At 43.8% G+C, this 14,281-nt stretch overlaps 1 protein-coding gene across 1 annotated transcript in view; it reads right to left on the bottom strand.

The window, feature by feature from the left end:
* Positions 1–13,761, bottom strand: part of TSPAN12 (tetraspanin 12) — a 46,824-nt gene extending 33,063 nt beyond the window's left edge. Inside the window, exons 1-3 of the mRNA XM_026051677.1 lie at positions 13,669–13,761; positions 1,872–1,954; positions 1,125–1,260 (exon numbers count right to left, since the gene is read on the bottom strand). Of these exons, the coding sequence (XP_025907462.1) occupies positions 1,125–1,260; positions 1,872–1,954; positions 13,669–13,734 (285 nt within the window). The 5' untranslated portion in view covers positions 13,735–13,761. The remainder of the gene's footprint in view (positions 1–1,124; positions 1,261–1,871; positions 1,955–13,668) is intronic.
* Between the last annotated feature and the right edge of the window lie 520 nt (positions 13,762–14,281).

Genomic DNA, 14,281 nt, shown 5'->3' with positions numbered 1-14,281 from the left:
ACAATTATAGAAGCAAGTGGAATAATTTCTATTAGATAAAAGAAAGGATTGCAAAAATCTCAGACAACTTTTCATGTCAGTTGTCAGTCTCGAGTAATAACTCGTGAGGTTTCACATAGTCTTGTCTGAACAGATCCACAGTAAAATGCAATAGAAGAATCTCTGAGAGAACCCATCACACACTATGGGGAAAATACAGCATGATCTCAACTATTCCTGTAAAAGACTCCACCTGGATAATCTCAGGAATTAAAGGATCTTCAACTGTCCACTTATCCTGTCGGAATTATGGTATTGGTAAATCTGATAAACTTCTTTTACACGCATTGCTCCCACCCTCCTTGGCTCCTTGGAGTCCCATTAATCCTCTTGTTAAGAAGACTGAAGCCCAACTCCTCAAAGGGCCGTCAGACAGATTTCTCAGACACATATGGGTACAACAGTACTCTCCAATTTCTGGGGCTGCCAGGAGTCTAATAATTTTTAAAGTATTTATCTATAAAATCTGTCCTGCACAGACCCAAGCACACTGACCTCCAGATGAAGTAAAGGTATCTAGCTCACTGTATAGTCAAAGCCTCCTCACCTTCAGCCTATCCATGCAGGCCCCTGGCAGAGAAGCTACTGCACGTGAGCTGCTGTTGGGTTAGTTATGTGGCCTCCAAATGAAGGGGATAGGTGGCTACTTGAAAATCATTTTTAAATTTGCTTACAATGAACTGCAAAATTCCAGATTCAAGTAAAAGAATATAAATCCTCAAAACACACTCAGGGTTAGTCTTCATCAGCTGCAAATGCTGTTGCTTTACACCTGTAATCAACAGTATGGATAAAGCAAAGTCCGGGTTACCTGGCTATTTAACAGTCAAGAGTCAGGACAGCAGCAAGAGAGTCTACTTATGTTCCCGTAATTTAGTACTTAAGAGTTTGAGGTTTTTTCCTTCATAACATAATGTATTCTAGGCAATAAATTCCTTCTCACTGTATGATTTGCAAACATAAAACAAAGACTTAAAAACAAAGAAACAAACAAGCAGTATTTATCTAGTGCCACCGCATCGAGCTTTTATTTCATTGTCTAAGTAACACATTAGTTAGGTGTTTGTATAGGTCGTGAAACATACCCAGATAAGAAGCAACAGATTTCTTTTCACTGTCCCGCAGTAGCCCAACATTCCAACTATGATAAGGAAACAGCAAACAGCGATCATGACTGGATGGACCACAGGAAAATATGTCAAAATGAGAGCCTCCTCCACCCTGAATCAAAACCAGAAACAAAATAGTATAATCACACAGAAAAATTACACAGTATAAAAAAGGCAGCCTAGTCATTAAAAGGGGTAGATTAGCAATGTACTGTATAAGTTTCATGGAAAAAAAACTATGGTTCTATACGGTTTTAAAGTCAAACGCTTTCTCCAGGGGGCAGAAAGCAGAGCTGGAAATCTGTCTGGGGCAAAGGCCCAAATCTTCCTGTCTGACAAGATGCAGTACAAAGGATGCTCTGCTCCCCGACTAGAGCACTGCAGTAGTAGAACAACATTCTTAAATCTCTGGGCTCAATAAAGTATTCAAAATTATACAGTAACATGATTACCTGTTGGCTAATGGCCCAAAATTCATCCCTGTCGGAAAAGACAGTCATAGAAATAAAACAAGATTAAATTAGTTTGCCTTTTCCTTGTGAGAAATTTCAGCTTTTGATAAAAGAATTTTCAAAAATTGTAATTTTACTTTTTTTTAGCCAAAAGATAGAATAATTGACAGTATCATAGCTCCAGAAACTTTAATTAGTAAACATGCTAAAGGAAAATTAACTACATATACACCAATCATTCAGCTACACAGACTAGTAGGTTTGAGCTTACCTTGTTTCTGCAGTTAAGGTGAGAACATTATTCAAGTAGTCTCTCATCCAAGCAGAAACACCTAATACGCTGATGGACATCAACTAAAAAGAAAAAGTGAAGTTACTTTTTCATGCATTTTTAAGAAATCGCAAGATCACTGATCAAGTAAGCAGAGGATCAATCCTCAGTAACAGCTGTCATACAATCATTTATCTGGCCAGAATATTCTTCCCCAAAACTGTGCTTGTATTTGCTTGGAATTGGTTTGTCGCCTACAGATTTGGGGAGTCAGTGGCAATTATCCCTCTCTTCTGCTGTGGGTAACTAAAGCCTGAAACACCTCCCATCTCCCCCTGGATTCACACCAACACTGTCTCAATTCCTGCCGCTGCACAATGAGCTGCAGAGGCAACAGAGGGAGGGTTTTTGCTACTAAGATGAGCGACCCTAGCAGCACTCCCAGGTGATATCCACCTGTCTGTGTGACACTGTGAAATCATCTACAGGCACACAACCCCCAAGGAAAAATCTGGAGCTTGAGAAAGGATGCAACAGTACTGACGCTTAGGAGAAGAGGTAAAGCCTGTGGGTTAATCCAGGAGAATCACATTCTCTCTCTTGGTATGGCAAAGGCTGACTTTGTGGCCTTGAACATACCACGAACTGTCTGGGTTTCCTGTAAAGTAACAATAAAACTTGTTTCCCTTTTCATTTAGAACAAGGAAAAAAGAAAAAAAAAAAGCTCAGTAAAGTGTTCTGATGCCCAAAAGCACCGTATGTCAAAACACAGGCTCCCAATCACCGAGCACCATCACTAGCATTTGTCTAACTCCCAGGCACTTGAGATGCATGAAGCCAATACACTTCCCACAGTACCCGTGGGCACCATTCCCACAGCAAATAAAACCTGAGACTGCCACCACCTTGGTAGAGCTGAGCTTCTGTCACCTCATCCCCTTCCTACATGTCAGCGTATCTGGGAGCTTCACGAAGCTTTTACCCTTAATTTTCCTGAGAACCCAAACCCGAATGGCATGGCTGGGGCTCCTCTACCTCAGGAAGCTGTCACCTCCCTGCATGCTTTCTGCTGGCCCTCACAGCACTGTATCTCCTCCTGCATGTGCTGAATGGATGGAGTCCTGCTCTCTAGCACAGAAAGGCAGAGATGTAGCTTTGAAGTCCTTCTAGAGAAGGAGAAACACATTAAGCCTCTCTACAAAACAGAACAAAGTTAAGGTTACTAAATATCACCATCTATTTCCCAACCATTTCAGAGAATACAGCTAGCTTACTATACCCAAAGGGGAGATTTAGGCACAGAAGACATGAATATCAGCCTCATACAGGCACTTAGCTCTGAACTGCAGCTCTCAGGCTGAGCCTGGCAAACACAGGATTGCAGAAGCATCACTTGCTTCAGCTTTTCCAGGTGACTAGCTCAGGCAGGGACTGCTCAGCATGCTGGTTCTTCCTCATACTTACTATTCCTCTCACATCTGTATAGAAGTACGGTAGGAAACCTCTGCATTATTGTAACAGCTTCTAAGTTCAACGAGAAACACTAGTCTGCCCTTCTACAGTTGTCAGCTCAAAATTTACTCAAGTTTTGCTTCCTCTTAGCTCAGGAAACAGACACCTCCAGAGCAGCGTTTCTGCTAAATAAACACCCAAGAAACTCGCATGAGTAGTAGCACCACCTCTGAGGAGGATTATCCACTACCCCTTCCCTAGCGCAATGGTATTGTCTAGCTTCCCACACGCTCCTATGCTGCCCAAAAGTCCTATGTAAGAACTAGTTAAACCTGGTTCAAAGCTGACATTTTTGAAGAATTCCTGTGTGTCTTTGCTGGCTTCCTGGAATGCCTGCCTTGGCCAGCAGCACGCTTGCAGCTGGGCATTTCTACCTTTAAGATTTCATAAGCACTGGTGGCCACCGCACTGCTCTTCACAACCCACACATAAGTGCTGAATGCTGCCTTGGCCCAGCACAGGGCCAGGAGGAGGCCTAGGTGCTCAGTTTACTGCCTCCATATTGCTAAGAAGTCAGCACAGACTAAAATTCTATTCCATATGTGCATGTAAGGGCACATTTCCCTTATGCTGTGTGAGATCAAGAGATTGGTGAAATAGATGGGTTGGTGAAACTGTGGGAGTAAAGAGCATTTGCTCTGATAAATCAGGAAGGTCTCTTCCACTCTCTTTACCTTATAGCAAAATATTTGAAGTTAAGATAAATTTGGCTACCGTGCTTTACAGGAATAGTCAGCAGAAAGACGACAGAGTCCAGCCAAACAAACCAAACAAAAACACTCCCTGCCAACTTTCAGGAAGAGTGAGAAGGTCGTGGCTAAGACAGCAGCATCAGGAGTACATTTCACTTCTAAATAATGTTCTTTCCTCCATATCAAACTGGTGAACTGGTCAGAGAGCCCATGGCTCTGTTGGGAGCTTGCAGGGCGCACTTGTGTTGCTTCTGCACTGTGAACGTGGCACTGCATTCCCACCAACCGAGCGACAACGGATGCTCTGGAAGGAAGGAAAGTTGTCCCTACAGAGAAGGCAAGATGCAACAGGAGAAAAATGGAAAGAGGAAGAAAATATAGAAGTAGTTCCCATATTAAAAGAAAAAAAAAAATCAGCACATGGGAAAACAAAGCATAATAATGAATAATTCAACAATTCTCCATTTTACTACACACAAACCCAACAAGTTTAGTAGCTTCGCAGCAGCTGGCATCACTGGCACTACATCTATTAACTTCCCTCGGTGCAACCCGGCCCAGCGCTCGGAAGGCAAGAAGAGCTTGTCCAGGAAACCTGGAGCGCATCCCAACCTCAGTAGCAAAGGGCACGCACATCTCTGCAGGTCACTGCAAACTGATTTTCATGGATGCACGGGAAGTAGCAAGGCTCCTATTAGGGTTTTCACAGGTTTGCTTGGAGGAAGGACAAAGGAAGCCTTAAAAACTGACAGTCCTTGTTTTATAACTAACTTACGGGTAATTTACAGGTATTGACCAGTTCAAAAGCTCTATCAAGCAATCGGCATAAGTTTAACTCCAAAAGGTCCCAAGTTCACAAGAAGCAAAGCTACCAAAGTGACTTTTTTCCACATTAGCATTCACAGCACCTCATTCAAGTGTCTGCATCCAAACTTCCCTGGTGCCGCCCAGCCTGCCACGCTGCACACGCAGCACGAGAGCAGGCAGCAAAACACTTCTGTCACAGACGGCCGCACACGTCGCCCCGTGTTTGTTTCATTCTAAGCTGTCAGGATACAGCAGGTCGGCTGACAACACCAAACTGAACAGTTTATTAAACCTCATATTCTCATATTCTATTTTAATTATATTTTCACCCTGATTAAACAGAGATTATAAAGTATATTTTTAAATAAGCTCTCCAAAAATCAGCATGCAGGTCAAACATTAATATATGCAATTTCCTCTGATTTATAATTTCAGAACACTTTCACGGCAACCGTAAAAGCTATAGCCAACAACTTCCTCAAAATATTAAGTTGCTATTTAAAAGTACCATTTAAATCATGCAACAAAAACAAAAAGCATGTATATATTTTTATTCATTAAGTATGTATTTTAAGCCTTGGTTGTTGCTCTCCTACTCAGTGTCTTTGAGGCCATTTCTAAATTGCAAAAATAAATCTGTATTTTCAGTTAATAAATGACCATGATTTTCCATATTCAGTGAAGCAGGGCTAATTGCTCCAGGTGGCTGCTCACTGTTGTCACTGTCATCATCTTGTTTTCATAAACATTCTAACACCTTCACTTTGTTCACATCTGAGAGAATTTTTTTTTATCATTAAACCCAAGGAGAGATCAAAAATAAATACCTCCCACATTAAAAATCACATGCAGTTCTTTTTATCAAAATGAATGGGGCAAACCAGTTGAGGTTTTGGTTCCCATACAAAAGGCTGAACAGCAGCACTATATAACAACTTGCATTCCAGAAAGAGGTCTACAACTCCAGTGAAATTACTTCCAAGATACGGTAAAGCTCTGCATGAGAGAAGCTGACAAAGTGTCCTTTAATTTTAGTAGCGAAATAAGCCTTGAGAATGCTTCCATCTGAAATCGATTTGGGCTATTTGAGCTGTGGCTTATCAAAAATGAAAAAATAAATCACTACAAGGTCATGAACAGAGCATGACGCAATATTTGCGCAGTTAAATAAATTCTATGCCCAGACCCCTGAACAAACATAGGTGACTCAGTTCACTAGGCAAACATGGACAACTACTTTTTTGTGTGCGTGAGGAACAGTTTTGGAGTAGTGGAAATATCTTGCCTTTTCTGTACCATGTATTTCTCTGCATTTCTTATGGCAAAAGCATAAAAATGTTCATGGAGAGGAGAATGGACTAGAAAAAAGCAACTCACCTCTTCCCCAGCAAAGCACCTTTTATCTGAGGTTCTTTTTGACCCCATGTAGGGTCTTGCCTCTGTTTTCTCCCACTCGCAGGCAGCGGGAGCAGGGCGTTATCCACTCTCTGCTCCCAGTTTTGCTCGCACAGCTGCAGGTGGGCAGGGTTCTCCAGGGAATGAGCATAAAAGGAGCCTGCAGAAGCTCAATTAAAAACAAACCCAAAACGCAAAACCCAAACCCTTGAAATGAGAGTTCCATGTGCCATCAGATTTACCTGCAGTTAATCCAACAGCAGGTACTCAATGTCCAACTCAGATAATACCTGTTCCAAGCAGCATAAAAGTGCACAGGGAAAAGAGGGCAGAGAAACTGTAGAAACTGTAGATATTTCTGTACTCATCCTCTTTGACTACCTACTCACTGTACTTGATACTCCTTAGGCCAAGCTTCATGCTACTTTTCCTCAGAACAGGAAATAACCTTCTCATTGTAAAAGAGTAGTATCTCTGGAAAGGCAAAGGGATGGGTGGCTGCTTGTGGGTAACTTGCAGCAGTGCAGAGTCCTCAGATTCTCAAGATGATGCAAAATTTCCAAAGTAGAGAGTTCCTGTAGTTAGTGAATAATTAGGAAAACAATTTCAATATTTTTTTCTTCTTTTGAAAAATGGAAAGAAAAACCCACAAACACCTAAAGTACAGGTACTTAGTATAGGTATAGATGGACCTTTCCATTTTTGTTGGAGGTCATGGCTTAGTGGTATACGCATCTGGTTTGAAACATTTTTTCCCTTAAGCTACTAGCTCAAATCTACTCAGCCTTAATTTGCGCCTTTGTCCTCAAGGTAGATGCAACGACTTCCATACTGCTAATTGGGAGGAATTTCCCCCAAACACCTGTGATTTCACTGACTTTCAAGTGTTAGTTAAGGAACATGTCATTATTGCTTCTAACACAAGGGTGGGTTTGGGGGGTATTTTTTTTCTCACCAACATTACACTTAGCCATTCTGCTTTTCAGGGCTGCTTTGCAGAGACTGCTTTACCTTCACCCTTGATAGTCCATCAGGTTGACCCCATGAAGGTAAGTGAGAGGAAAGGTGCTGCAGAAGTAGATGCAAAACTGAGCTACAGACAAACTCTGCTTTACTGTGTTAGGACACAGCCCAGTTATGAATTGCTTGTTTGCACCTTCCCTGTCCAACAGAAGACCTTCGTAAGCCAAATTTGATCAGTCTTTTCTCTACTAGCATCTTCCTTTACCTTTTACACATTCGCTTCCTTTTATTCTCCCTCACCCACTTCAAGTACATTCCTGAGAGACTTTTCTCACAAACAGAAAGACTAACGTGCTAAGAGAAAACAAAGAAGTTACTTAAAAAAAAAAATCCCAAATCTGATTAGTTGCTTTTCTGGATCTCAAAGTCCTCAGGGATGGTGCTTTTGAATTTGAGTTAGGCTTTTGTGTGCTGCTGTAATGTAATAATGTTATATAAATAATGCAGCCTACAGAAATCAAAAAGTAAAAGGTTTCTCAAGATCAGTATTAAACGCATTACTAGCTTTTTAAAACTCCTATAACTTGTTCTGCTAAAAGCCTTCCATTAAATGACACCGTATTGCCATAAAAGCTGGAGTGAGTTTCTTGTATGGCTTGTAGATATTTTCTTTATACAAGACTACTAAGAAAATGGATTTTAATTACTCATGCCTATATTAAGTAACTAAAAGCAGAGTGTATTAGCCTAGGATAACCTCCATGCTTTCATTGCTGCAGGTATCCAACAGCTTTAACTTCTACAGATATTACTCATCATGTAAATTGTTTTAAAAAATTGTTTTGGCCCTAACTTTATTCACCCCAGATAGCCTAAAATCCTATTAATACAGGTAATATTCGAACACCAATAGAAATACAACTCTAGTTGATTCCAAGTAAGATAGGACAGATCAAGAGCATTGTCACAATAAGTAAATATGGTAAATGAACCAAAAAAATACAAGAAGCAATGCATATATTTAAGCTTGGGAAATTAAAAAAAAAAAAAAAAAAAAAGAGGAAACCTGCTGCTTCTAATCATCCTTGGATGCTTCTCTGGGCAACACTAACATTTTCCTACTGTATTTTCAAAGATGAAACACATACCCAAAACTAGAAGATATAACAGTGTTCAACAGGGTTCATAAAAAGAGGAAAGTTAACTGGAAACTTCCTGTTCCTTCATTTTATCTGATTTTTTTCAGTAAACCCAAATTTAACATGCATGTACCAATGTCTGCTACCTGTCAGGAGCATTTACTAGCTGTGATCACATAGTCTGTATTAGATGGTGTTACTACATCCTCAGATCTAACATGAAGGAAAGCTTACGAACAGAAACTGTACAACTCTAAGCGGAGAAACACCCTCACAAGGTGAGGGATGGAGCAACATCCCCGACTTGGCTGGAACATCCAGGGACACTGAGAATCAGCCGTTAGAAGAGGTTTAACACATATGATACAGTATCCTGCAACTTAATATCTTGATTTGTCCAATCCACTCTGGCAGTCGTCCTCCATATGTCCGCAAACAGCATGCAAGAGTAGCTGTTCCTCCTTCCCATACCACAGCTCACCAGCAAGACAGTAAGCTGACAATGTTTTCCAGTGATAAAAAAGTAATATAAAAGTATTTAAAAAATAAAAAATAAAAGTTGTCAAAGCAATTGTTCAGCTTGTATCGGTATCAGTATCTAGCTATTTCGACTATGATTTTCCAGAGCACACGAGCTGCCAAGAAAAGCAAAACAGGCCTGTGCATCACAAGGATCCTTCTCTGCTTAAGTCCCTACTGTTGAGAGCAGTCAGGGCACTGAATTTTCCCCATACTCAGCATTATTTTCCAGTGCACACTCTAATACAGTTACTGCCCCCGATAAACTCTTGTGTTGCCCCTGAGCCCTGTAGCAGGTTAACCGTGCTCTGTGGCTGGAGCCTTTCTGCAAGGCAAGGTGACAAGCCAAAGGTCTCCCTGATCTGTACTGGGGAGCTCATAAACCACGTTTGGTTTCTTAGTCTCCATCAACTGGAACACTGACAATAGATTCATTCACCTTTTAAAAGTAATTGTTTTTCAAGCTCTTCCACAGGTTGCAGTTCCAGGAGCACCAAAGCTTTCACGAAACCTCTATTAAGGTTGCCCAGATGCTTTCCAAAGCAGTAAAATTTATTGGTCCATTATCAAAACAGGATGAACCACTAAAACAGATACTATTCCAGTTGATTACTTACATGCAAGCAGCCTTCAGGCCAGAGATGCCTTTTTAGCATAACAAACACCAGTTTCTCTCACGCGCAGCCCTACCACTCCACAACACAGTTCATTAGCTGATCCCAGTAAAAGCAGTGCCTGCCTTTCCAAAGACAAAGCCTGCCGTTGTACACTTATGAGTAATATCCTGGAGAAGCTACAAGCATCACAGCATAGCGAGTGATAAACTTCTGTGCTTTCTTTGACACTGACAGCAGCCAAAATATGAGGACATCAGCGTGTTATGGCAGCCATCCACATGTCAAGTTTTTCAGCCAGCTGGATGGGCAGATGAGCCAGTTTAGTTTAACACCTTCTTAAGGAGCTTCATGCGCACTAGCCTGCCCTCAGCAGGCAGGTAAAGAAAAATGCCAAATACCATTAGAAATGGTTAAATAAGCCCACTTTAAAACTAGATAAACAGCCTGCACCACATACAGTGGCTACAGGCTCTGACAGTTTTTGTCAGGGCTTCAAAAGTAAAGATTTCAGCAGACTTGAGACTATTTTTTTTTCAGCCTGTTTTTCAGCCTGTTTTTTCACTGCCTCTTCATGCAGTATCTGACCAGCCTGATCAGACCTTCCAGCAACCTTCCGGGTGGACAACACCACAATGAGAGACGCAGAGAATGTCCTTCGATTCTCCCAAACCATGATTCAAAAAAGCCAGCATCTTTTTCAGCTGATGGTTTATAGCTCACATGCAGGCAGCTTTCAGGACAGAAACCTCAAAAAGTTTAACAAACACTAGCCAGTAAAGATATTCATACATCTCCAATGTCTTCAGTCGAGTACTGACAGCTGGGATAGCAATTGGACATATTATCAACAGGCCTGAATTTGTCAGGAAGCAAGACCCTTTTGAATGAAAGGAAGCAGGAGAAAGGGGAAAAAAAAAATAGACACAAGAATAAGCTTTAAGAGAATTAAACATACACTTCCTATATTGTGAAGCTTCTGCACACACTAGAATCACACAGACTTTGCTCTAATATGTTTTAGGTATTCTGCACTAGTGTTTTATCTGCTAAGGCAGAACCTAACATATTTGCAGCTTATGAGGAAGGTGGCTGCACATTTTCAAGTAGTTGATCTAATCTAAACTTCCTGCCATCCAGTCCACAATCTGAACTGGTATTTATCAAAGTAAGCACTAACATAAGCAAAGGGAAGCTAAAGCTTCCCAAATGGGAAGAGCAAAAGCAAGGGGAAAACGCAGTTTCCCATATCCCCACACCAGTGGGCAAACACCTGTTGTCAAGGGGCTGTTTCACAAGAATATTCCAGCCAGTGAGGTAAGGTTCCTATATTCAGAAAAATCAGTGGTAAAAGCTCTGCTGAGCCCAACAGGAAAAAGTTCAAACCCTGCAGAAGGAGATAGAGGAGATTTCACAGGATGATACAGGCTACAGTAAGCAACTAGAAACAGATTTGTCTTTAGCTGTTAAATACACAGCTGAGCAGGACCAGATAAGAAAGTGATAAAAGGTATTATATACACACCCCTCTCCTCCAAACTAATCTTATTTAATTTTAATGCATTTAGCAGCCCACCCACCATTCATCCTGTTTCGTACCACACAATTCTGACAGACCCACTTTCCTTTTTTGTTTCAAGCTGCTGAACAGTTGCATGCATCTGCTTTTTAAAGAGTGTACTATCAACTCCAAACAGACTGGCCAGTTTTACCATTTTATTTTCATCTCCTTTAATTTACATATATAGTATATTTTTATATATATATACACACACACACATAGTGGAAGACAGCATTATTTTCTGCAGCTTCTCTGGTACAACTTAACTGCTTTTACTGGCATCATTTATTACTTAATTACATATTCAATTGGCTTTATATACACTTAGCTGCCTGGGTGCATTTGCCTGGGTCCTGCCCTCAGCTAGCAGGACTAAGTATAGGCATTATTTTACGTTCTTGTTTTGAAGATGAGAATGAGAAGTTACCATTTTCTTCCCTAGGACTTCTTTTTATAACCCAATGTATTTAAGAAATCCCCTTTCCTATACAAAGGAGTAGGAAAGGTTGTACTTCCTAGTTACGTGTTAAGGAGACAACATTATTTAAAAAATAAAATGAAATCAAAAGAAACCTGAAGAATCAGTAACGATTTTTGCCATAAATGCTTTAAATAAATTACTGAAAAAAAATGAATTAGAAGTGGACAGAACAGTATGGCCACATTATAGATACTGCTACTACAGTTGTTTTACTGCCAGGCTCACAAGGGGGCTACAGCTCCATGTCTTGAACCCACAGCAGAAAAACAGACAGAATAAAGAAAACTCAGAAGGAGGATTCTGACATGGAAAAGAACTTGAAACTCTAGCAAAGAGGGCAAACAGTTAAATCACCTGGGCGAGACAACAGGCACCTCTCCCTGTTTTTCTGATGTTTTCCTCTTTAGTCTGTTTCCTGCGCAGCGTATCTCCTCTATCCAGCCTTAACCTCTTTAAATTTATGATCCACATCCAGTCTTTGTCTCCCTAGAGAGGAACTGGGACACAACCCACTAGTCCTTTCCAAAGATAAGAGCAGCGTTTCCTACAGAGAAGCTCAGCACTGACAAACGGAGCGCTCTGTTCAAGAGTCAAGGCCCTCGTCACCACACAACAGATAAGGGACACAGTGTCACTGGAGGGGCTATCACCCTGCTATGTATAACCTGGTACCACTTGAACAGCTCCTGCACCAATGGAATGCTGCAGGCAAGTAATAAATCTGATGAATAAAGTGTTGGGAAGCAGAGGGGACAACTGGGCTAAACTGGAGGGGACGAAGGCAGTGGTGAGTTAGGATCTTGGTGGAGACTGACGTGAATGGCCCAGGGCAGAAATCATGGGAAATCCAGAGAACAACCGGGTGGATTTTCACCATGTGGGCATCCATTCCCTCCACTGTAACAGCACATGAGCAAAAGTCACGAGTTGGGCCCTGCTGAACACTTAAACCCTGGTAAACTTCATCTTAATTAAAGGAAATACAGCCCCTTAGATGTTGTATAATACCCAGTGAAATGCACGTATCATGCGAGAAATAATTCCACATCCTTCTAGGAAACAAAAGACTTTCTCATCAGCTGTTACCAGGCCTTATTCTCTACAAAACAGCTAACAAAACACTGCAGAAATAAAATACTTCTTGAGATATTTTACATCCCTGCTAAACACAACATATAAAGTTACATACTTCCAACAGAATCTCTCCCAGATGTGAGACCACTTGCACTATATAGAAAGTGCAGTTTTGCACCAAGGGCTGTTTAACAGTTTTCCTCTCTCATTAAAAAATAAATTATTAAAAAAAAAACCCACTCCAAATAATTCCCAGTATTCATGCAAGTTCACCTTAAACGCTTTATAAATTGTTGTTAATCCCACCCACGTGTTAATCCCATCCAACATCATGCCCCTAAAGCCTCCGGCATCCGCAGGTTGGCAAGGGGCATCGCACGCCTGTCACCCAGCCGTTCTCCTACACCCAGCCGCTCTCCTAGTTATGCGACGCAAACCTCAGTTCTGCGGGGCAGATGTCACCTGGTGCAAGGGCCTGGGGGCCGTGAGGAACCTCCCTGTGTGGGGGGCAGCGAAAGCTGAGGTCACGGCCGCCGCTGCTGCAAACCTGGCCACTGTGAACGCAGCTTTGGCTAGAACTCCTACAAGAGAAAGGAGTCACCGCAGGCCCGCTGAAGCCAGCTGGGACGGTCACCGCGGGCCCTGGCAGGGCTCCGGGGAAGGTCTCTGCAGAGCACCTGGCACCATGATACCTGCGGGAGCCCAGGGCTCAGGCCAGGTTACCGGACACTTCGAAACTTCGTGAGTAAAGAAGCAACGATGCCCTTGAACCCCCGCTCCCTGCACTTACGGGGGTATTTATTACACTTCAAATCTAATTATACTTGCAGCTACTTTCCGAGCTCTTTTTTTCTTTTCCCTCTCTCCTTTTCACCGATGGCAGCGAGGGCAGCACGGCACGAGGGGCTCGTGGAGGGCACCCGGGCGGACAGCGCAGGGCTCCGCCGCGTCCCGCCGGGCTCCGCCGTGTCCCAGCCGCGTCCCCGCGCGGCGCGGAGCCACCTGCCGGGGCGCGGGGCCCGCCGGCCGCCGGGACTCACCCAGAAGAGGAGGTTGAGCGCGTAGAGCAGGCAGCGCAGGCACCGCACCGAGTCCTCCCTGGCCATGGCGAGCGGCGGCCGCGCGCGGCGCCATCCTCCTCTCAGCACATGGCGGGCGCCGAGGCCGGCCCGCGGGCGCCCTGCGGGGAGAGGCGGGCGGCCGAGGCGGCGCCGGGGCCGCGCAGGTGGCGCCGGGGGCCGCCCGGCCTCACCCGCTCGCGCCGCGCCGCGCCCCTAGGGCGCGCGCACCCGGACACGCACGCACACGCATACATAAACACACACACACGTATGGACACATATGCGTATGGAGGCACCGGGAGCCTCCTCCGCCTCCCGCGCGAGGCGAGGGGCTGCGGAGGGCGCCCGGCGCCCCGCGCTGCCCCGCCACGGAGGGAGGGACGCGGGGAGGGAGGGACGAGGGACGGAGGAGGCGGGGGGCAGCGGCCACTCACCGCCCGCGCCCCGTCACTCACTTGCTCCGGCGGCGCCTCATGGGGGCGGGGAGGTGCCGCGCGCGGGGCGCTGCCCTGGACGGGACGGGACGGGACGGGACGGGGCTCCGCACCCTGCGCGGGCTCCGCGCCGCGAGGCGGCCGCCAGCTGCCCGGGC

The sequence above is a fragment of the Nothoprocta perdicaria genome, unplaced genomic scaffold (assembly GCF_003342845.1).
Source record: "Nothoprocta perdicaria isolate Ctin4 unplaced genomic scaffold, notPer1 scaffold_79, whole genome shotgun sequence".
In the NCBI taxonomy this organism is placed as follows: Eukaryota; Metazoa; Chordata; class Aves; order Tinamiformes; family Tinamidae; genus Nothoprocta; species Nothoprocta perdicaria.
The sequence above is the reverse complement of the archived record's forward strand: the minus strand, read 5'-3'. Positions and strand labels throughout refer to the sequence as shown.